The sequence below is a fragment of the Coregonus lavaretus genome (assembly GCF_964263955.1).
Source record: "Coregonus lavaretus genome assembly, chromosome: 4".
NCBI lineage: Eukaryota > Metazoa > Chordata > Actinopteri > Salmoniformes > Salmonidae > Coregonus > Coregonus lavaretus.
In genome coordinates, this window is record NC_139991.1 from 970,631 (window position 1) to 993,891 (window position 23,261).

Below are 23,261 nucleotides of genomic sequence, written 5' to 3' on the forward strand. Positions count from 1 at the left end.
GCTAGTCTGTCCTTTTGTTTAGTGTTCTCCATGGCTAGTCTGTCCTTATGTTTAGTGTTCTCCATGGCTAGTCTGTCCTTATGTTTAGTGTTCTCCATGGTTAGTCTGTCATCATGTTTAGTGTTCTCCATGGCTAGTCCGTCCTTATGTTTAGTGTTCTCCATGGCTAGTCTGTCCTTATGTTTAGTGTTCTCCATGGCTAGTCTGTCCTTATGCTTAGTGTTCTCCATGGCTAGTCTGTCCTTTTGTTTAGTGTTCTCCATGGCTAGTCTGTCCTTATGTTTAGTGTTCTCCATGGTTAGTCTGTCCTTATGTTTAGTGTTCTCCATGGCTAGTCTGTCCTTATGTTTAGTGTTCTCCATGGCTAGTCTGTCCTTATGTTTAGTGTTCTCCATGGCTAGTCTGTCCTAATGTTTAGTGTTCTCCATGGCTAGTCTGTCCTTATGTTTAGTGTTCTCCATGGCTAGTCTGTCATCATGTTTAGTGTTCTCCATGGCTAGTCTGTCCTTATGTTTAGTGTTCTCCATGGCTAGTCTGTCCTTATGTTTAGTGTTCTCCATGGCTAGTCTGTCCTTATGTTTAGTGTTCTCCATGGCTAGTCTGTCCTTATGTTTAGTGTTCTCCATGGCTAGTCTGTCCTTATGTTTAGTGTTCTCCATGGCTAGTCTGTCCTTATGTTTAGTGTTCTCCATGGCTAGTCTGTCCTTATGTTTAGTGTTCTCCATGGCTAGTCTGTCATCATGTTTAGTGTTCTCCATGGCTAGTCTGTCCTTATGTTTAGTGTTCTCCGTGGTTGGTCTGTCATCATGTTTAGTGTTCTCCATGGCTAGTCTGTCCTTATGTTTAGTGTTCTCCATGGCTAGTCTGTCATCATGTTTAGTGTTCTCCATGGCTAGTCTGTCCTTATGTTTAGTGTTCTCCATGACTAGTCTGTCCTTATGTTTAGTGTTCTCTATGGCTAGTCTGTCCTTATGTTTAGTGTTCTCCATGGCTAGTCTGTCCTTATGCTTAGTGTTCTCCATGGCTAGTCTGTCCTTATGTTTAGTGTTCTCCATGGCTAGTCTGTCCTTATGTTTAGTGTTCTCCATGGCTAGTCTGTCCTTATGCTTAGTGTTCTCCATGGCTAGTATGTCCTTATGTTTAGTGTTCTCCATGGCTAGTCTGTCCTTATGTTTAGTGTTCTCCATGGCTAGTCTGTCCTTATGTTTAGTGTTCTCCATGGTTAGTCTGTCATCATGTTTAGTGTTCTCCATGGCTAGTCTGTCCTTATGTTTAGTGTTCTCCATGGCTAGTCTGTCATCATGTTTAGTGTTCTCCATGGCTAGTCTGTCCTTATGTTTAGTGTTCTCCATGGTTAGTCTGTCATCATGTTTAGTGTTCTCCATGGCTAGTCTGTCCTTATGTTTAGTGTTCTCCATGGCTAGTCTGTCCTTATGTTTAGTGTTCTCCATGGCTAGTCTGTCCTTATGTTTAGTGTTCTCCATGGCTAGTCTGTCATCATGTTTAGTGTTCTCCATGGCTAGTCTGTCCTTATGTTTAGTGTTCTCCATGGCTAGTCTATCCTTATGTTTAGTGTTCTCCATGGCTAGTCTGTCCTTATGTTTAGTGTTCTCCATGGCTAGTCTGTCCTTATGTTTAGTGTTCTCCATGGTTAGTCTGTCCTTATGTTTAGTGTTCTCCATGGCTAGTCTGTCCTTATGTTTAGTGTTCTCCATGGTTAGTCTGTCCTTATGTTTAGTGTTCTCCATGGCTAGTCTGTCCTTATGTTTAGTGTTCTCCATGGCTACTCTGTCCTTATGTTTAGTGTTCTCCATGGCTAGTCTGTCCTTATGCTTAGTGTTCTCCATGGCTAGTCTGTCCTTATGTTTAGTGTTCTCCATGGCTAGTCTGTCCTTATGTTTAGTGTTCTCCATGGCTAGTCTGTCCTTATGTTTAGTGTTCTCCATGGTTAGTCTGTCATCATGTTTAGTGTTCTCCATGCCTAGTCTGTCCTTATGTTTAGTGTTCTCCATGGCTAGTCTGTCATCATGTTTAGTGTTCTCCATGGCTAGTCTGTCCTTATGTTTAGTGTTCTCCATGGCTAGTCTGTCATCATGTTTAGTGTTCTCCATGGCTAGTCTGTCCTTATGTTTAGTGTTCTCCATGGCTAGTCTGTCATCATGTTTAGTGTTCTCCATGGCTAGTCTGTCCTTATGTTTAGTGTTCTCCATGGTTGGTCTGTCATCATGTTTAGTGTTCTCCATGGCTAGTCTGTCCTTATGTTTAGTGTTCTCCATGGCTAGTCTGTCCTTATGTTTAGTGTTCTCCATGGCTAGTCTGTCCTTATGTTTAGTGTTCTCCATGGCTAGTCTGTCCTTATGTTGAGTGTTCTCCATGGCTAGTCTGTCCTTATGTTTAGTGTCCTCCATGGCTAGTCTGTCCTTATGTTTAGTGTTCTCCATGGCTAGTCTGTCCTTATGTTTATTGTTCTCCATGGCTAGTCTGTCCTTATGTTTAGTGTTCTCCATGGCTAGTCTGTCCTTATGTTTAGTGTTCTCCATGGCTAGTCTGTCCTTATGTTTAGTGTTCTCCATGGCTAGTCTGTCATCATGTTTAGTGTTCTCCATGGCTAGTCTGTCCTTATGTTTAGTGTTCTCCATGGCTAGTCTGTCCTTATGTTTAGTGTTCTCTATGGCTAGTCTGTCCTTATGTTTAGTGTTCTCCATGGCTAGTCTGTCCTTATGCTTAGTGTTCTCCATGACTAGTCTGTCCTTATGTTTAGTGTTCTCCATGGCTAGTCTGTCCTTATGTTTAGTGTTCTCCATGGCTAGTCTGTCCTTATGCTTAGTTTTCTCCATGGCTAGTATGTCCTTATGTTTAGTGTTCTCCATGGCTAGTCTGTCCTTATGTTTAGTGTTCTCCATGGCTAGTCTGTCCTTATGTTTAGTGTTCTCCATGGTTAGTCTGTCATCATGTTTAGTGTTCTCCATGGCTAGTCTGTCCTTATGTTTAGTGTTCTCCATGGCTAGTCTGTCATCATGTTTAGTGTTCTCCATGGCTAGTCTGTCCTTATGTTTAGTGTTCTCCATGGTTAGTCTGTCATCATGTTTAGTGTTCTCCATGGCTAGTCTGTCCTTATGTTTAGTGTTCTCCATGGCTAGTCTGTCCTTATGTTTAGTGTTCTCCATGGCTACTCTGTCCTTATGTTTAGTGTTCTCCATGGCTAGTCTGTCCTTATGCTTAGTGTTCTCCATGGCTAGTCTGTCCTTATGCTTAGTGTTCTCCATGGCTAGTCTGTCCTTATGTTTAGTGTTCTCCATGGCTAGTCTGTCCTTATGTTTAGTGTTCTCCATGGCTAGTCTGTCCTTATGTTTAGTGTTCTCCATGGTTAGTCTGTCATCATGTTTAGTGTTCTCCATGCCTAGTCTGTCCTTATGTTTAGTGTTCTCCATGGCTAGTCTGTCATCATGTTTAGTGTTCTCCATGGCTAGTCTGTCCTTATGTTTAGTGTTCTCCATGGCTAGTCTGTCATCATGTTTAGTGTTCTCCATGGCTAGTCTGTCCTTATGTTTAGTGTTCTCCATGGCTAGTCTGTCATCATGTTTAGTGTTCTCCATGGCTAGTCTGTCCTTATGTTTAGTGTTCTCCATGGTTGGTCTGTCATCATGTTTAGTGTTCTCCATGGCTAGTCTGTCCTTATGTTTAGTGTTCTCCATGGCTAGTCTGTCCTTATGTTTAGTGTTCTCCATGGCTAGTCTGTCCTTATGTTTAGTGTTCTCCATGGCTAGTCTGTCCTTATGTTTAGTGTTCTCCATGGCTAGTCTGTCCTTATGTTTAGTGTTCTCCATGGCTAGTCTGTCCTTATGTTTAGTGTTCTCCATGGCTAGTCTGTCCTTATGTTTAGTGTTCTCCATGGCTAGTCTGTCCTTATGTTTAGTGTTCTCCATGGCTAGTCTGTCCTTATGTTTAGTGTTCTCCATGGCTAGTCTGTCATCATGTTTAGTGTTCTCCATGGCTAGTCTGTCCTTATGTTTAGTGTTCTCCGTGGTTGGTCTGTCATCATGTTTAGTGTTCTCCATGGCTAGTCTGTCCTTATGTTTAGTGTTCTCCATGGCTAGTCTGTCATCATGTTTAGTGTTCTCCATGGCTAGTCTGTCCTTATGTTTAGTGTTCTCCATGACTAGTCTGTCCTTATGTTTAGTGTTCTCTATGGCTAGTCTGTCCTTATGTTTAGTGTTCTCCATGGCTAGTCTGTCCTTATGCTTAGTGTTCTCCATGGCTAGTCTGTCCTTATGTTTAGTGTTCTCCATGGCTAGTCTGTCCTTATGTTTAGTGTTCTCCATGGCTAGTCTGTCCTTATGCTTAGTGTTCTCCATGGCTAGTATGTCCTTATGTTTAGTGTTCTCCATGGCTAGTCTGTCCTTATGTTTAGTGTTCTCCATGGCTAGTCTGTCCTTATGTTTAGTGTTCTCCATGGTTAGTCTGTCATCATGTTTAGTGTTCTCCATGGCTAGTCTGTCCTTATGTTTAGTGTTCTCCATGGCTAGTCTGTCATCATGTTTAGTGTTCTCCATGGCTAGTCTGTCCTTATGTTTAGTGTTCTCCATGGTTAGTCTGTCATCATGTTTAGTGTTCTCCATGGCTAGTCTGTCCTTATGTTTAGTGTTCTCCATGGCTAGTCTGTCCTTATGTTTAGTGTTCTCCATGGCTAGTCTGTCCTTATGTTTAGTGTTCTCCATGGCTAGTCTGTCATCATGTTTAGTGTTCTCCATGGCTAGTCTGTCCTTATGTTTAGTGTTCTCCATGGCTAGTCTATCCTTATGTTTAGTGTTCTCCATGGCTAGTCTGTCCTTATGTTTAGTGTTCTCCATGGCTAGTCTGTCCTTATGTTTAGTGTTCTCCATGGTTAGTCTGTCCTTATGTTTAGTGTTCTCCATGGCTAGTCTGTCCTTATGTTTAGTGTTCTCCATGGTTAGTCTGTCCTTATGTTTAGTGTTCTCCATGGCTAGTCTGTCCTTATGTTTAGTGTTCTCCATGGCTACTCTGTCCTTATGTTTAGTGTTCTCCATGGCTAGTCTGTCCTTATGCTTAGTGTTCTCCATGGCTAGTCTGTCCTTATGTTTAGTGTTCTCCATGGCTAGTCTGTCCTTATGTTTAGTGTTCTCCATGGCTAGTCTGTCCTTATGTTTAGTGTTCTCCATGGTTAGTCTGTCATCATGTTTAGTGTTCTCCATGCCTAGTCTGTCCTTATGTTTAGTGTTCTCCATGGCTAGTCTGTCATCATGTTTAGTGTTCTCCATGGCTAGTCTGTCCTTATGTTTAGTGTTCTCCATGGCTAGTCTGTCATCATGTTTAGTGTTCTCCATGGCTAGTCTGTCCTTATGTTTAGTGTTCTCCATGGCTAGTCTGTCATCATGTTTAGTGTTCTCCATGGCTAGTCTGTCCTTATGTTTAGTGTTCTCCATGGTTGGTCTGTCATCATGTTTAGTGTTCTCCATGGCTAGTCTGTCCTTATGTTTAGTGTTCTCCATGGCTAGTCTGTCCTTATGTTTAGTGTTCTCCATGGCTAGTCTGTCCTTATGTTTAGTGTTCTCCATGGCTAGTCTGTCCTTATGTTGAGTGTTCTCCATGGCTAGTCTGTCCTTATGTTTAGTGTCCTCCATGGCTAGTCTGTCCTTATGTTTAGTGTTCTCCATGGCTAGTCTGTCCTTATGTTTATTGTTCTCCATGGCTAGTCTGTCCTTATGTTTAGTGTTCTCCATGGCTAGTCTGTCCTTATGTTTAGTGTTCTCCATGGCTAGTCTGTCCTTATGTTTAGTGTTCTCCATGGCTAGTCTGTCATCATGTTTAGTGTTCTCCATGGCTAGTCTGTCCTTATGTTTAGTGTTCTCCATGGCTAGTCTGTCCTTATGTTTAGTGTTCTCTATGGCTAGTCTGTCCTTATGTTTAGTGTTCTCCATGGCTAGTCTGTCCTTATGCTTAGTGTTCTCCATGACTAGTCTGTCCTTATGTTTAGTGTTCTCCATGGCTAGTCTGTCCTTATGTTTAGTGTTCTCCATGGCTAGTCTGTCCTTATGCTTAGTTTTCTCCATGGCTAGTATGTCCTTATGTTTAGTGTTCTCCATGGCTAGTCTGTCCTTATGTTTAGTGTTCTCCATGGCTAGTCTGTCCTTATGTTTAGTGTTCTCCATGGTTAGTCTGTCATCATGTTTAGTGTTCTCCATGGCTAGTCTGTCCTTATGTTTAGTGTTCTCCATGGCTAGTCTGTCATCATGTTTAGTGTTCTCCATGGCTAGTCTGTCCTTATGTTTAGTGTTCTCCATGGTTAGTCTGTCATCATGTTTAGTGTTCTCCATGGCTAGTCTGTCCTTATGTTTAGTGTTCTCCATGGCTAGTCTGTCCTTATGTTTAGTGTTCTCCATGGCTACTCTGTCCTTATGTTTAGTGTTCTCCATGGCTAGTCTGTCCTTATGCTTAGTGTTCTCCATGGCTAGTCTGTCCTTATGCTTAGTGTTCTCCATGGCTAGTCTGTCCTTATGTTTAGTGTTCTCCATGGCTAGTCTGTCCTTATGTTTAGTGTTCTCCATGGCTAGTCTGTCCTTATGTTTAGTGTTCTCCATGGTTAGTCTGTCATCATGTTTAGTGTTCTCCATGCCTAGTCTGTCCTTATGTTTAGTGTTCTCCATGGCTAGTCTGTCATCATGTTTAGTGTTCTCCATGGCTAGTCTGTCCTTATGTTTAGTGTTCTCCATGGCTAGTCTGTCATCATGTTTAGTGTTCTCCATGGCTAGTCTGTCCTTATGTTTAGTGTTCTCCATGGCTAGTCTGTCATCATGTTTAGTGTTCTCCATGGCTAGTCTGTCCTTATGTTTAGTGTTCTCCATGGTTGGTCTGTCATCATGTTTAGTGTTCTCCATGGCTAGTCTGTCCTTATGTTTAGTGTTCTCCATGGCTAGTCTGTCCTTATGTTTAGTGTTCTCCATGGCTAGTCTGTCCTTATGTTTAGTGTTCTCCATGGCTAGTCTGTCCTTATGTTGAGTGTTCTCCATGGCTAGTCTGTCCTTATGTTTAGTGTCCTCCATGGCTAGTCTGTCCTTATGTTTAGTGTTCTCCATGGCTAGTCTGTCCTTATGTTTATTGTTCTCCATGGCTAGTCTGTCCTTATGTTTAGTGTTCTCCATGGCTAGTCTGTCCTTATGTTTAGTGTTCTCCATGGCTAGTCTGTCCTTATGTTTAGTGTTCTCCATGGCTAGTCTGTCATCATGTTTAGTGTTCTCCATGGCTAGTCTGTCCTTATGTTTAGTGTTCTCCATGGCTAGTCTGTCCTTATGTTTAGTGTTCTCTATGGCTAGTCTGTCCTTATGTTTAGTGTTCTCCATGGCTAGTCTGTCCTTATGCTTAGTGTTCTCCATGGCTAGTCTGTCCTTATGTTTAGTGTTCTCCATGGCTAGTCTGTCCTTATGTTTAGTGTTCTCCATGGCTAGTCTGTCCTTATGCTTAGTTTTCTCCATGGCTAGTATGTCCTTATGTTTAGTGTTCTCCATGGCTAGTCTGTCCTTATGTTTAGTGTTCTCCATGGCTAGTCTGTCCTTATGTTTAGTGTTCTCCATGGTTAGTCTGTCATCATGTTTAGTGTTCTCCATGGCTAGTCTGTCCTTATGTTTAGTGTTCTCCATGGCTAGTCTGTCATCATGTTTAGTGTTCTCCATGGCTAGTCTGTCCTTATGTTTAGTGTTCTCCATGGTTAGTCTGTCATCATGTTTAGTGTTCTCCATGGCTAGTCTGTCCTTATGTTTAGTGTTCTCCATGGCTAGTCTGTCCTTATGTTTAGTGTTCTCCATGGCTAGTCTGTCCTTATGTTTAGTGTTCTCCATGGCTAGTCTGTCATCATGTTTAGTGTTCTCCATGGCTAGTCTGTCCTTATGTTTAGTGTTCTCCATGGCTAGTCTATCCTTATGTTTAGTGTTCTCCATGGCTAGTCTGTCCTTATGTTTAGTGTTCTCCATGGCTAGTCTGTCCTTATGTTTAGTGTTCTCCATGGTTAGTCTGTCCTTATGTTTAGTGTTCTCCATGGCTAGTCTGTCCTTATGTTTAGTGTTCTCCATGGTTAGTCTGTCCTTATGTTTAGTGTTCTCCATGGCTAGTCTGTCCTTATGTTTAGTGTTCTCCATGGCTAGTCTGTCCTTATGTTTAGTGTTCTCCATGGCTAGTCTGTCCTTATGCTTAGTGTTCTCCATGGCTAGTCTGTCCTTATGTTTAGTGTTCTCCATGGCTAGTCTGTCCTTATGTTTAGTGTTCTCCATGGCTAGTCTGTCCTTATGTTTAGTGTTCTCCATGGTTAGTCTGTCATCATGTTTAGTGTTCTCCATGGCTAGTCTGTCCTTATGTTTAGTGTTCTCCATGGCTAGTCTGTCATCATGTTTAGTGTTCTCCATGGCTAGTCTGTCCTTATGTTTAGTGTTCTCCATGGCTAGTCTGTCATCATGTTTAGTGTTCTCCATGGCTAGTCTGTCCTTATGTTTAGTGTTCTCCATGGTTGGTCTGTCATCATGTTTAGTGTTCTCCATGGCTAGTCTGTCCTTATGTTTAGTGTTCTCCATGGCTAGTCTGTCCTTATGTTTAGTGTTCTCCATGGCTAGTCTGTCCTTATGTTTAGTGTTCTCCATGGCTAGTCTGTCCTTATGTTGAGTGTTCTCCATGGCTAGTCTGTCCTTATGTTTAGTGTCCTCCATGGCTAGTCTGTCCTTATGTTTAGTGTTCTCCATGGCTAGTCTGTCCTTATGTTTAGTGTTCTCCATGGTTAGTCTGTCCTTATGTTTATTGTTCTCCATGGCTAGTCTGTCCTTATGTTTAGTGTTCTCCATGGCTAGTCTGTCCTTATGTTTAGTGTTCTCCATGGCTAGTCTGTCCTTATGTTTAGTGTTCTCCATGGCTAGTCTGTCCTTATGCTTAGTGTTCTCCATGGCTAGTCTGTCCTTTTGTTTAGTGTTCTCCATGGCTAGTCTGTCCTTATGTTTAGTGTTCTCCATGGCTAGTCTGTCCTTATGTTTAGTGTTCTCCATGGTTAGTCTGTCATCATGTTTAGTGTTCTCCATGGCTAGTCCGTCCTTATGTTTAGTGTTCTCCATGGCTAGTCTGTCCTTATGTTTAGTGTTCTCCATGGCTAGTCTGTCCTTTTGTTTAGTGTTCTCCATGGCTAGTCTGTCCTTATGTTTAGTGTTCTCCATGGTTAGTCTGTCCTTATGTTTAGTGTTCTCCATGGCTAGTCTGTCCTTATGTTTAGTGTTCTCCATGGCTAGTCTGTCCTTATGTTTAGTGTTCTCCATGGCTAGTCTGTCCTAATGTTTAGTGTTCTCCATGGCTAGTCTGTCCTTATGTTTAGTGTTCTCCATGGCTAGTCTGTCATCATGTTTAGTGTTCTCCATGGCTAGTCTGTCCTTATGTTTAGTGTTCTCCATGGCTAGTCTGTCCTTATGTTTAGTGTTCTCCATGGCTAGTCTGTCCTTATGTTTAGTGTTCTCCATGGCTAGTCTGTCCTTATGTTTAGTGTTCTCCATGGCTAGTCTGTCCTTATGTTTAGTGTTCTCCATGGCTAGTCTGTCCTTATGTTTAGTGTTCTCCATGGCTAGTCTGTCCTTATGTTTAGTGTTCTCCATGGTTAGTCTGTCCTTATGTTTAGTGTTCTCCATGGCTAGTCTGTCCTTATGTTTAGTGTTCTCCATGGCTAGTCTGTCCTTATGTTTAGTGTTCTCCATGGCTAGTCTGTCCTTATGTTTAGTGTTCTCCATGGCTAGTCTGTCCTTATGTTTAGTGTTCTCCATGGCTAGTCTGTCCTTATGTTTAGTGTTCTCCATGGTTAGTCTGTCATCATGTTTAGTGTACTTTTCTATACTTATTTATGTGATTTTATTGCTTTTCATCTTGCAGATTTTCTTGTATATAAAGTGACTTTGGGTGTCGTGAAAAGCACGTAAAATCAAATTATTATATCCTCCCCAATATCAAAACAAGTTAATCAATTTACTTTCAGCAATCCAAATAATCATGTTAACTAAATCAACTTGTAAATGGAGGGTGAGTTCTGTTTTATTCATGACATCTCACATGAGAGATGGCCTTGTCATACATTGGCAATGGCAAATGCCTACAGGCAGTCGAGCCATAGCAAACCAGAGGTCAGGAAACACTGGGCCTGTACATGGGGTCAGTTAGCGGATTCTTGGGTGAGAAGCACATGAATACTACAACTGGTCATTCCTAACATGGAGGGCAACAGTATGATATTGCGTGTGTGACGTGAGAGTTGGATGATAAAGATGTGTAAAGTAAACCATAATATTTTCTGTCAATTTCTTTAAAATACAGCACTTTGAAATATACTTTTATACATAAAGTTTAATAATGTGTCCCTGTGTATTGCAACAAATTCATCTACAATAGCGCACATCTTTTTTTGTCTTTTTGTACACAAAACTATGTAAACACTCACTTACCAAGGAAAATAGTTACACATTTCAGTCAGAACATTAAAACAAAAAGAAAAGAAAACCAACATGAAAATCAGTTATATAGATGTTAAAGGGATAGTTCACTCCGAAACAAACTGATTTTAAACTCAATTTAGGGAATTCCCCTCAACGCCATTCCCTCTGTTCTGTCCCAAGGCTCTATGGGCAACTCTGGGTCCATTGTACAGTATATTCTGAGTCATTTCATTTCATGTCAGCCAGTCAGATGGTGTAGTAGTGTCGGGCTGCTGTTATTTTTTCACCACAGTCTCCAGGTAGCCAATAAACCTTCTTAGGTTGACTTTGATGTTGTCCAGCACACACAGCTGCTCAGGGCTGTACTTTCCCTTCCCCTCTTTACGAATCTGCACACAGATGACATATAGAGGACAGGAAACAGCAATTAAACAGATGACAACACGATTTGCATAACGAATGCATAAAAACTGTTCCTAGTGATGGGCTGCAGCTCTATTACCTTAGCCTTGAAGACAGGTTGAAGTGCCTTCAGTGCAGACAGTAAGTTGATGTTTTTAGCTGCTCTCTCTGCCTCGTCTCCATCCGCAAAAACATCAAACAGAGCATCCAGGGCCTCTCCACAAACCACAAGGTTGGCATCCTTTGTGGCAACTTGGAGTAAGGCATTGCCAATCATCTATAAAAAAAAAAGATATTGCAGTGTTATCACATCATGGTCACAAAGCCAAGATGGGTTAAACCATTGAAAAAAAAGAGGAACAAAAACAGTTCCTTCTGAAGTAATCCTTAGCTATCTAAAACACATGAGGGATTACAATAATAAAGCACCTGCAGAGTTTCAGCTGTCCCCTTCTCTTTAGCCAGTGTGCTTCCTGTGATGCCTAGGATGGCCAGGGCGTTCACCCTCACACTGACCACACCACAGCGGGTCGCTGCCTCGCTCAGGCTCATCAGCTGCTGGGGGGTCATACACTGGCAACACACACACAAACATAAACAATGAGTCTCCAAGACAGACACATCGGGATAGTGCTGTGGTATTGTATAAACTGACAGACAGTTGACAGTAAGGCTAGGTAAAATGTACTTCAGGGGGAACCCTCCCCTGCTTGAGTCAGCTGTCTTACCTGTGGGATTTTCATATAGGCTATGATCTGTAAGAGGGATCGCATGGCACTGGTAACTGCCTCAAGGAATTCCTCCTCCTCAGGGATCTCTGAGTAAGCAAATTAACCAAAAATAAATACTGAATGAGACAATTACACTCCTTTTTGTTAAGGTCATTGCTGTAAAAAGAGAATCAACCTACCTAGTCAACCTATCTAGTAAAAATAGGGTTTAATAATTAAGAGATGGTATGACATGTAGATCTAACCTGGAGCACTGAAGACCAGTGTGGACAGATGTTGTGCGACAGCCTGAAGAGCAGCTGCTCCCCCTAGGGACTCAGCGTCCATAGTAGACAGCATGTTGTGAAGGCACGTCAGGGCTCTGTACTGTACCCGATGCATCCTGGGGGAAAATGTACTTTAGTCAACTCCTGGAAGCATGTAATCTAAAAGGCAGGTAGAGGTGTGGTTAACAAAGAGTACACCAGTAACGCCATTATAAGGCAGAAAAAGAGAATACCTCAATCAAATGGTGCCGTACATTGACACATATTGGTTGTGTTACTAGAATCATGACAAACTTCTCAAATTATCTAGTGATCTAGTATATCACAGAATATCTAGTGTCTCATACTTTAAGGACAAAGAAAATGACATCATGCTAGATAGATAATTACTTTTTTATCAAGATCTTCCAGGTGGGATTGTGACGACATACGTCCATGGCGTCGCTGCTGGGGAACTGGGTCTTCTTGAGAACCTTGAACATATAGAGACATGGATGGTTATCCCCTTCATACAGTGTTAGTGGGTATAACAGAGACAGTAGGAACACAGACTAGCCTAGTACCATGACATGACTTCTTTTATATTTTGTATGTGAAAACAGAGGGAACATCAAAAAAGACAAACATGAGACGTGAAGTGAAACAATTATGCTAGGTGAGGAAAGAAATCCCCTACACCTTCTCTGGGATGTTGTGGTTGATCAGGGCCCCGTGGACCTCAGCAGAAAGACACAGTGGGGACAGGAGGCTGGTGTTCCCTTCAGAGAGGCCGTCAGGACACATCTCACTCTCATCGCTGCTCGACGCCTCCTCCCACTCATCGTCTGACGGGTCTACAAACAAACACACAAAATGAGTCACAACAGCAGACGTATACCTCAAAAGCAACAAAAGTGAATTATAAATCCTAAATATTCAAGGAAAGACTTTTCATTTTTAGAATGCATTTGAGCATCAGACAACAGTAAGAATGCTGTCCTCTTATCTATGAACATGTACCAGACAGCTGTGTGAAACAGTAATGGTAATGAAAACAACCCCCCCCAGGTCAGTACTGCTCTGCTGCCCAAACACTGCCGCCCACAGCACTCACCATCAGAGCAGCACATGTTGACGATGATCTCCAAAGACGTCTGCTGGGCTGTCAGCAAGGCCGTCGCCTCCCTCAGCTCCTCCTTGCCCCTCTGGAGAAAGAACCAGACTATTGACACTGCAGCAGGGACACAGCCACCTCCTACGTCCCTGAGTAAACCCTGTTGTGGGTGTCCCTCGCTCCCTGCCTGCTGAACAAAGCAGTATCTCCCTGAGGAGAGGGCCACTACAGCTCTGAATACCAACTGTAATACTCTGTGCTGCTTCATCAATATTCAGCTGTTTCACAGCATTTAACAGTGTGGAGGAGTCAGGTACGTACTCTGAATATTAAAAACTGAAAATGCAATACTCTTTACTCAACCCTGTCACTTTGGATCTCTATAACCATAACTCAAAAGAGTTTGATGGGTTTGTTTCTGAGTGAAAAAGGACAGGACTTACAGGCAGGAGGTCAGAGAAGTCTTTATCAATCTTGGTTGCCTTGCCATTCCTCCTCGGGCCAGCCCCCTCCTCCTCCTCATCCTCCATCTCCTCTACAGCTGCCTGGTGGTCCTCCATGTTCCCTGCCTCTGAGGCAGTGGCATTGCGGGCCACCTCAGCCTGGCGGTGCTGGGGTATCAGCGTGCCAGCATCCAGCTCCAAGCACTGGGACAGGGTGGCCACCAGGGCGTTGAGGGTCTGGGCCTGGCGGGCCGTGGGCAGGCTGCTCTTCAAGTTCCACACTGACCCTGTCAATGGACGGAGCACACAATGAGCACTGGAATCAGACTAGTTATTTAGTTAGGCTATCAACAAACCGCTTCCAACCCCCGACTCTGACTAAGCAACAAATGCCCTTAGTCAGAGAGTGAATGCGGAGTCAGTTGTTCCTCACGTGACCGGTTGACATTGTGAAGTATACATCTGTAAATAATGTGACAACAAAGATGTTGTAGCCGTACCTGCAGCCAGTGTCCTGAGCAGTGTGTGAGCCATGCCTGTCTGTGAGGATAGCAGCACACTCTCCAGAGTCCCTAATACAGCATTGTTCATACTACACAGCAACTCTGCATTGTCTTCAGTCACTGTGTGCAAACAGTGGGCTAAAGACAGAGAGGGAGCAGGGACTTACTACAAAATACATAATCAAGTAACATATTGAAATGGTGAAAATGCTAATTAAGGTGGTGTGAAAATTGGTTTGATGAGACTAACCTGCAGACAAAGCCAGCTTGATGTTGTGAGTGTGTCGCTCCAGACAGTGTAGGATAACATCCAGAATGCCTGCTTTGTTGAACACAGAGAGGGCCTGGCTACTGCTCTCACTGACAGACAGGGTGATGATACAACAGGAGAGTATGGTGTGAAACAACCATACAAAACATTGGCAAGCTAACAGAATTAAATATAATTTCGGATATCTATGGGTAGGCTACTCGATGCATGTCCAGATCACTAGGTGGACCTATGAACGTAGGCTGACCGACCAGCTGACATTTGTGTTACTACTACTGTTACTACTACATTTACTATTTTTTATCTTACCAGAGATTCCACAGCAAGTTAACTGCTTCATTGGCTACATCTTCCACTGTGTTTTTCTGCCCTTTTAACGAGAGGGCAGCATTGGTCTCAAACCCAGCACAGCACTGTGGAGAAACAATCCTGGGGTTCAGTCACTATGAAAACACCAGACGTGTATTTGAGTATCTAGTATTTAATATACTTTTTTCTGTGAGTATTTTAAAATACGCAGCCCAGAACAAGTACCTTTATTTGAGTATTTGAATGGTCATTTGTAAAAATAATAATAATAATAGTTTACCAAATTGTATGAGAGAATTTTCAAATACTTCTTTCAAATACTATTTCTAAGTGTATTTCCAAATACATTTAAATATTCAATTACTTGTCTTTTCAAATAAAATATAGGCCTCGCTATCTTAATACTTACTTTGAATGTATGTGAAAGTAATTGAGATATTTGAAATAGTATTTGAACCCAGGTCTGGAAAACACACAACACATCAAGGAATGGAGGTATGTAGGCGCTTAACTTCTCAGACATGCACACTATGAAATATGTTGTTCAAAATGTAAAAAACATAACCTTTGTGCAGCAGGGCCACACCCATAAATACATCAACTTTAAGGTGCCAATCATGGGAATGATTTACGAAGGAAGACCTCACCTCTCGAAGCAGAGCAGTCAGAGGAGTCATGACGTCCTGTTTCACCATGTCCTCACACACCTCATGACCCCCACAGGCACTCAGGTTCCTGATGTGAGAAGAACACATCACTCAGTCTTTGAACGATAACTATTACATCAGTGCTAACAGTTAATTGAGGGTGTGGTATGTCAAGAGGACTCGCTCAGTGTCTGTTTAGCAAGCCAAAGCATCCTTCACTAACCTACTTCTGTCTTACAGCACATAATGGCTTGAACTACCATCTACAATCACAACTAACATTTAGCACACTCTCCGAACAAATTAACAATATCTGAAAGGCTTGATCCTCAGTCCAGACTCCACACCATCCCTCTCACATCTCTCAGGGGGGCTGTTAGGTGGCTAGTACTGGGTAGTGAACATCCCTGTGGGAGGCTGAGGGCTCACCTGAGTGCCCCTGTGGCAGTCTCCCTGACGGCCAGGCTCCGGTCCAGCAGTAGGGGCCCGAGACGTCTCACCGCATCCCGCTGGAGGAAGCCTGGGATGGTCTGGCTCTGCTGCACCACACGTGATATGCTGGCACAGGCAAACTCACGCACATCTGCACTGGGACTCTGCAACTAAACACATACAGTATTCACAGGGGTTATTTGGATATTCACTTTTTCATACCATCTCTGTTCTTTTATCTTCCAGTTGTATGTGTGAAACACTGTTTTGCGGCACTGAAATAGATTTTACCATGTACTGAACAAAAATATAAATTCAACAATTTTACTGAGTTACAGTTCATATAAGGAAATCAGTCAATTGAAATACATTAAAAAGGCCATAATCTATGGTTTCACATGACTGGGCAGGGGCACAGCCATGGGTGGGCCTGGGAGGCCATAAGCCCACCCACTAGGGAGCCAGGCCCAGCCAATCAGAATGAGTTTTTCCCCACAAAAGGGCTTCATTAGACAGAAATACTCCTCAGTTTCATCAGTTGTCAGGGTGGCTGGTCTCAGACAATCCTGCAGGTGAAGAAGCCGGATGTAGAGGTCCTGGGCTGGCGTGGTTACATGTGGTCTGCGGTTATGAGGCCGGTTTGACTTACTACCAAATTATCTAAAACAACGTTGGAGGCGGCTTATGTAGAGACATTAACATTCAATTCTCTGGCAACAGCTCTGGTGGACATTCCTGCAGTCAGCATGCCAATTGCACGCTCCCTCAAAACTTGATATATCTGTGGCATTGTGTTGTGTCACAAAACTGCACATTTTAGAGTGGCCTTTTATTGTCCCCAGCACAAGGCACACCTGTGTAATGATCATGCTGTTTAATCAGCTTCTTGATATGCCACACCTGTCAGGTGGATGGATTATCTTGGCAAAGGAGAAATGCTCACTAACAGGGATTTAAACAATTTGTGCACAAAATTTGAGAGAAATAAGCTTTTTGTGCATATGCAAAACGTCTGTGATCTTTTATATCAGCTCATGAAACATGGGACTAACACTTTACATGTTGCGCATATATTTTTCAGTATAGTTCTGTGAAATATTAATTAATATTTTTTTTGGGGGGGGGGCACATTTGAGCATTATTATAAAAATATGTATTAACACTTGTTTGCCTGCCACAGTTTTTTTTCATCTGCGGGAAGATCCTTAGGAAGACATTTCATTTGTCCTATGGAAACATTGGTAAACAACATTGACATGCATATGAATAGCAGAACTGACCTGCAAGCGTTTCTAAAATAGAGTGCAACAGACATGAGCCATTAGACCGAAACACTGCAATGATTCCAAATAACAGTACTGTGATCAGATCTTGGGGCTTACTTTCTCCAGTAACTCTCCAGCTGGAGAGTCGACTCCATCACAGACTTCATCGTGGTCCTCTTCCACTTCCTTTACAGCAGTTACCGACAGTCCCTCTGCGTTGAACTGGGGACGCCTAAATTTGTTAGTCTTACTTTTACCCATAACTTATTTCGATTAAGTGCGGAAAGATATTGATCTATCTATCATGTAGTAGGCTGTCACACTATCTCACATAATTTTTAAGCCATGTGGAACATCGGTGGAGATTCGGCGAGTGCCGTAAAATAGTGCTTACTCTCGCAAAGCAGAAGGGGTGTCGTATTTATGTCGCAAAGACGAGACCAGGGCACCGTCTGAACACTTTAAAGATGAATCCTTCTACTCTTCTTCTTTGAAATAATGATCGGTCTAACATGGCTGGAAAACCACAGAAACTAATTTGCAGTGAATATAGTTATCAAACAATGCTTAAACGTATGAATACAATAAAAAGTACTATAAAGACCAAATTACACATTGAGGAGATATACTTTCAAACAAGTTGTATAGGCATTCACAATCTGGAGCAAAAACATAGCTCAGTCTACAGGTTGCAACCATATACTACAGTAAATAACTACAGTAAATCACAGGATTCATGTCTTCACACAAGTATTTATTAGGTATATAACAATTAGTTTAAAAATACAAAGATTTATCTAAAACAAATGAATGTCATCATTAGAAATAAACACATCTGAACTCATAGCGAATGAGTTATGTCAAAGGGTGTGTGAGCCCAGAAGCAGCTTTAAGGGAGACCGTAACAGTGACTGAGATGCTGTTAAAAAGGCATTTGATGTCATCTCCCCTCACAATTTTTCATTCATACGTAATGGGGTACATCAACATAATCACTTCTCAGTGTTTCCCCAATCTCCTTCCTTACATTGTTTCAGATCCCCCAAACAGGATTCTGGTCCTTGTGTCAGTCTGTTGTCCAGTGGCAATCTTGGGGCTTACTCTTGGCAATCAACATAGTGATTAAGAACATTTAACCCCCCCCCCCAGAGTTAGTGGTTATTGGATGTGTGGCCGTGGTTTGAGAATTAGTTTCCCTGTCTGTAAAAGAGAAATAACCATCAAAGTCAATACAATGCACAGATGTACAGACAATAATTCCAAATAAATTAAATTATGTTAGAGATGACCAAAAACGTGACAGCTGGATTGAATTGATTAGGAATTAAGGTAACCTCAACAAAGATGATTTATGTATCTTACATCATCGCAGGACATGTTGTATTCTGCTAAAACCGTCCGACAGCGAGCTGCAATACTTGGAGAGTGAGTTAAAGGAGAATTGTCCTATTTATGAAGGGTCCACAGCCGCGTTTCAACTTCTCATTGCTTGTTGTGCAGTATCAGGGCACACAAAAGAAATTAACAAAAGCTATAAAAAAACAACACCCAAATACATCATTTTGTTAACTAACACGCTCTCAGTATAGTGATGTAGTTCTTTAGATGTTGTACACATGAAATTGTGTCATTTCAAACTTTATCTGCAAAGTTATATAGTAGCGCTGTTTCCCCCACGCAGCTGTGCAGGCCGAGCATGTTCTTATTGTACACTGACATAGCCCGCGCAGCACAGCTGGTAGAAGAAACATCTTGAGTCGCACAAAATGGAATCTAACGTTGCGGATAAAGTTCAGAATGACACAATTTAATGTGTACAACATCTAAAGGCCTACATCACTATACTGAAAATTCTCCTTTAAATGAAGTAGTGATACTGTTTGGATGGTAAATTACAGCTATGGACCTGGTGGCCTTGTTTGTAATCCTACTGAATAAATTAAAAATGTGGAACTTTAAGCAAGAGGAAGGATACATTGATGGTGCAACGACTCGTTTGTGTATTCCAGCAAAGAACAGAGCGATCAAAGTGATGCAGCTGATGGTGAAGAACGGATGGTTCCACAATGATGAGAAGAAAGAAACCTGAGAAAAGACAACAGCCAGAGGTACAGAGATGAGACAGGCAAAGAAACACAACCAAACTAAAATCACAAACACACTGATCTGTGTGAAAGGTATCCTACTTTATCTCATACACGATCAAGCTGCTATCACAAACATACTGACCTTCTGTGTGTCAGGGTCTATCAACCAGTTCCAGGCTCCAGTCGCCGTACAAACAGAGACCACTATTAGAATCACTGAAACGAATGTGAGACATTGAATTATATCCCCTGAAAACAATTAGCAGAATAATGTAGGTCTGAATCCTTTACAAGAAAACACAAAATACTCAGGCTTGGAGGCAATTTACTCTTTAAATGTTGTTGATTATGGTTTGACAGTTGCAATATAGTCATTCATTATGGTTAGACAGAGTTGGACCTGAAAATACTTACTTCGCCACCTCCCTGTTGCAGGTTGCAAACAGGAGACGTATTCTGTCAATCTTCTCTCAAAAGCTTTTAGGTCTGCAAAAACAAGCAGCACGTCAGAGCATTCATATACATTTCCACCAATGTTCTTGATCAAAACCATACAGAAGGAACATAAAATACCCTATATTTATGTGTGCTTGATTGGTTTGGAACCGATGGAGTAGTCCCAAAAGTAAATCAAACACACCTGCATAGTGAAGGCTCTGATTCCACTGAATTGCCATTGGAAGAGCACGCTTGCAAAAACTTCTGACACTGTCCAAAGCTAACTAGTGTCCAAAACTACTGAATTATGTTTAGTTTGGACTGGCAAAACAAGGCTAGTGTTATATTTAACGACCTTCTGGGATAACCTGGTCATTAATAATATCAATCAAATCGGGTAAAGTATGTGTATAGCTTCTGCCGGGCTAATAACTACTGGTATGCTAACTATTTATAGCATAGCTAGCCGGCTAATTAGATCTTGTGTACCTAACAAGCCTTCTTTGTGCGAATTTCTTTCGTACAAGTTGATGTCGAACCACCGAGGAATGAAATCAGCAAAAATATGTAATTAGCTTTGGTATTGACTCATTTACCAATTAACAATGTCCTTTAAGAGCAAAGGTTAGCCTAGCTAGCTAGCTACGTCACCGCGGCTGGCTAATCAAGCCGTCAAACGACTAAAGTGCATTGCAAAGGCACGTTTGTCACCGTGCGTTTTACTTCAAAGCGAAACTTCACTTATAATAACATGCATTATGATTTGTGAAAATAAATGAATTTGCTTGCCATGTTGACTACCTTCGGCTTGTTCCAAGGAATTCATTGCTGTCACTCTCCGGCTGGTGGCTGTGCTAGCTAGCTAGTTCTCCTGGGCAATGGGGAACCAGTCAAAACCTTAACGTGGATTGGCCGATTTCAAAAAATGTTCTGTGATTGGTTTAAACAAGAAGCTACGGCGCAACCACAAGCACCAACTAATCGACTCTTCAGATATGATCTGAAAGTAGGTCGCAGAGACTAAATAACCATGCATTGAATATGTATTTGTTTAAAAGCATGTTTATTGAGTGTTCAAAGACAACACAAGCAGCTCTGGTGAAAGAATGTTTTATATTTACAGAATACAGAATGTGTTTTATAAATCTCACTGATCTCATTAAAAACGTTGTGAGGAATCTTTGGTCAATGGCAGAATCTAGATTTGCCTAGGCTACATTACAATTACATCACATTAAATATGAAATGTTACAGGCAATCAAGTTCTTAAATAGTGTAGCCAGCTTTGTTGTTTTTGGGTACCAGTTTGTTTGCCAACAACACATTAAACATTTCCTTCAGCACTTTATCCACATCATCATCAGGTATGTCTTTCATATCCAAAACATCAACACCATCCTGGTTGTTGTAGGTGACCTCACTGAAGGTCCAGCCAATTAGGGCTCTGAATCCTGTAGCCGTCTGCAGTGAGCAGATGGACTTGTTGGTGAATAGAGACTTTGGATCTGTCTGAAGGCAGTGGGACGTCTCTAGGAAATGATCAACCCCACGGGGAACCAGGGTGAAGCCATATATCTTCTTGGTTGGGCTCTTGTCTACCAGAGGGGAGTTGGTAAAGGCATCATTGAGAACTAGAGGCTTTCGACCAGTCTTCTCCAGGGTCCACAGGTCTCCATCTTGTATGAGACGGAAGACACCAGGGGATTGTGGCTGGTCCTTCCCGGAGATGAGCTCAAGAGGGTGCCATATTTGGGAGGATACCCCAAAGCTCACGTCTGCAATGTAAGCAGTCCCATCAATGACTACCTTGTTGATGAGGTGAGAGTCTATGGGGCCGAACTGGTTTGTGGTGTTGTTGTAGACTTTTGAACCCAGTGTTACTGGATTATAACCCATCTCTTTTAACACCCAAGCAAAGAGGAGGTTATTCTCACAACACCAACCCCCCCGGTTGCTCCTCACAATCTTATTGAAAATCAACTCACGGTCCATAGTCATCTTCTCACCACAGTGAATGCTGAGGTTTTCAAATGGGATTGACATCACATGGTGTTTGTGGACCTGGTTCAGTGTTTCAAGGTCTGGTTTAGAAAATGGGCCGTGGAACCCGATCCTCTTGAAGTACTCTTCCAGATTCATTTTGTCCTAAGAGTTAAAACAAAGACACTGCATGAGTTTCTGCTTTTGCAGAATTTACGACTACATATACAGAAATTGACATCCGCTAATATCTCATTCACAAAGTGTTTTTCACATAGAGTAAGATCCTCTTTTCAATTGAAACACCACCATGTAGGCCCAATTCTTGAACTGAAGGATAAAATATTAAAGAATAGACAAAAACTTGCGCTACACAAGGATACTACATGGAGGCACTGGCAGCTATTTTTAATTTCCTTTTGATGATTACTTACTTTCAAAGGCAGTGAAAAAGTAGCTTCTCAAAGTACTGCTTGCTGTTCAGAGTTCTTCGGGGCAAGAAGGGCAAAGCAGTTGTGCATTAAAAGAGATAAGAATGGCTCTTGCATGACATAAAAACAGAGCACCCTGGAGCCTGGACTTTGCTCATGTACTGGAAAGCGAAACTAAAATTCACTTGTAAAACACTGCAGCCTTGTGGTGTATCTGGGAACTGTTCTACATTTCAGATACACTGACACCACTCCCCCCCAACTATGATTTGAATTATAGCCAACTGCTGTAGTAGGATGTTCCAGGGACACACACAAGAATGAGACAATTTATAGGTATGATTATAGGTTTGATTTCCCTGGGATGTTCCTGTGACAACATTCATCTATATTTTTCGTAGCTGTCTATTTACCACCACAAACCGATGCTGGCACTAAGATTGAACTGAATGAGCTGTATAAGGCCATAAGTAAACAGGAAAACGCTCATCCAGAGGCAGCGCTCCTAGTGGCCGGGGACATTAATGCAGGGAAACTTAAATCCGTTATACCTAATTTCTACCAGCATGTTAAATGTGCAACCAGAGAAAAAAAACTGTAGACCACCTTTACTCCACACACAGAGACGCGTACAAAGCTCTCCCTCGCCCTCCATTTGGCAAATCTGACCATAACTCTATCCTCCTGATTCCTGCTTATAAGCAAAAAACTAAAGCAGGAAGCACCAGTGACTCGGTTAATAAGGAAGTGGTCAGATGACGCAGATGCTAAACTACAGGACTGTTTTGCTAGCACAGACTGGAATATGTTCCGGGATTCTTCCGATAGCATTGAGGAGTACACCACATCAGTCACTGGCTTCATCAATAAGTGCATTGATGAGTCATCCCCACAGTGACCGTACGTACATACCCCATCCAGAAGCCATGGATTACAGGCAACATCCGCACTGAGCTAAAGGGTAGAGCTGCCGCTTTCAAGAAGCGGGACTCTAACCCGGATGCTTATAAGAAATCCCACTATGCCCTACAACGAACCATCAAACAGGCAAAGAGTCAATACAGGACTAAGATTGAATCGTACTACACCGGCTCCGACGCTCGTCGGATGTGGCATGGCTTGAAAACTATTACAGACTACAAAGGGAAGCACAGCCGCGAGCTGCCCAGTGACACAAGCCTACCAGACGAGCTAAATCAGTTCTATGCTCGCTTCGAGGCAAGCAACACTGAAGCATGCATGAGAACATCAGCTGTTCTGGATGACTATGTGATCACGCTCTCCGTAGCCGATGTGTGTAAGACTTTTAAGCAGGTCAACATTCACAAGGCCGCAGGGCCAGACGGATTACCAGGATGTGTACTCCGAGCATGTGCTGACCAACTGGCAAGTATCTTCACTGACATTTTCAACATGTCCCTGACTGAGTCTGTAATACCATCATGTTTCAAGCAGACCACATAGTCCCTGTGCCCAAGAACACTAACATAACCTGCCTAA

The 23,261-nt window shown here is 42.3% G+C and overlaps 3 protein-coding genes across 4 annotated transcripts; all 3 read right to left on the minus strand.

The window, feature by feature from the left end:
• Nucleotides 1–10,047: 10,047 nt before the first annotated feature.
• On the minus strand, nt 10,048–17,201 carry LOC311127686 (HEAT repeat-containing protein 3-like). The gene is made up of 15 exons (XM_084159557.1): nt 16,943–17,201; nt 15,558–15,730; nt 15,129–15,216; nt 14,482–14,585; nt 14,152–14,261; nt 13,899–14,039; nt 13,399–13,685; nt 12,956–13,046; nt 12,541–12,695; nt 12,253–12,335; nt 11,842–11,978; nt 11,594–11,682; nt 11,295–11,438; nt 10,966–11,142; nt 10,048–10,852 (listed from the first exon to the last, which is right to left on the minus strand). Exons 1-15 carry the CDS (start codon nt 17,084–17,086, stop codon nt 10,739–10,741), a joined length of 2,037 nt encoding a protein of 678 aa, XP_084015683.1. The 5' UTR covers nt 17,087–17,201; the 3' UTR covers nt 10,048–10,738.
• A 357-nt stretch (nt 17,202–17,558) lies between these two features.
• On the minus strand, nt 17,559–20,230 carry LOC311127726 (nuclear envelope phosphatase-regulatory subunit 1). Of its 2 annotated transcripts, none has more exons than XM_084159595.1 (6): nt 20,152–20,230; nt 19,327–19,398; nt 19,055–19,128; nt 18,801–18,910; nt 18,188–18,242; nt 17,559–18,025 (listed from the first exon to the last, which is right to left on the minus strand). In XM_084159595.1, the coding sequence occupies exons 1-6, from the start codon at nt 20,174–20,176 to the stop codon at nt 17,984–17,986; spliced, it is 378 nt and encodes a 125-aa protein (XP_084015721.1). In that variant the 5' UTR covers nt 20,177–20,230; the 3' UTR covers nt 17,559–17,983. The 2 variants fall into 2 exon arrangements, with proteins under 2 accessions (XP_084015721.1, XP_084015720.1); XM_084159594.1 differs by having other exon boundaries at nt 20,140–20,230.
• Nucleotides 20,231–20,444: 214 nt separating this feature from the next.
• Nucleotides 20,445–21,851, minus strand: LOC311127798 (arylamine N-acetyltransferase, pineal gland isozyme NAT-10-like). The gene is made up of 2 exons (XM_084159677.1): nt 21,765–21,851; nt 20,445–21,495 (listed from the first exon to the last, which is right to left on the minus strand). Exon 2 carries the CDS (start codon nt 21,487–21,489, stop codon nt 20,617–20,619), a length of 873 nt encoding a protein of 290 aa, XP_084015803.1. The 5' UTR covers nt 21,490–21,495; nt 21,765–21,851; the 3' UTR covers nt 20,445–20,616.
• Nucleotides 21,852–23,261: the final 1,410 nt, after the last annotated feature.

Coding starts and splice junctions, on each gene's coding strand:
- LOC311127726 (XM_084159594.1), bottom strand. CDS start 20,176: ATGAATTCCTTGGAACAAGCCGAAGGTAGTCAACATG. Junction 18,243..18,800: donor CGAGTCGTTGCACCATCAAT/GTATCCTTCCTC, acceptor TCACTCTCCAAG/TATTGCAGCTCGCTGTCGGA. Junction 18,026..18,187: donor ACAACATGTCCTGCGATGAT/GTAAGATACATA, acceptor TCTCTTTTACAG/ACAGGGAAACTAATTCTCAA.
- LOC311127798 (XM_084159677.1), bottom strand. CDS start 21,489: ATGAATCTGGAAGAGTACTTCAAGAGGATCGGGTTCCACGGCCCATTT.
- LOC311127686 (XM_084159557.1), bottom strand. CDS start 17,086: ATGGGTAAAAGTAAGACTAACAAATTTAGGCGTCCCCAGTTCAACGCA. Junction 15,731..16,942: donor CTGGAGAGTTACTGGAGAAA/GTAAGCCCCAAG, acceptor GTATGTGTTTAG/TTGCAGAGTCCCAGTGCAGA. Junction 11,979..12,252: donor TGGAAGATCTTGATAAAAAA/GTAATTATCTAT, acceptor ATTTTCCCCCAG/GATGCATCGGGTACAGTACA.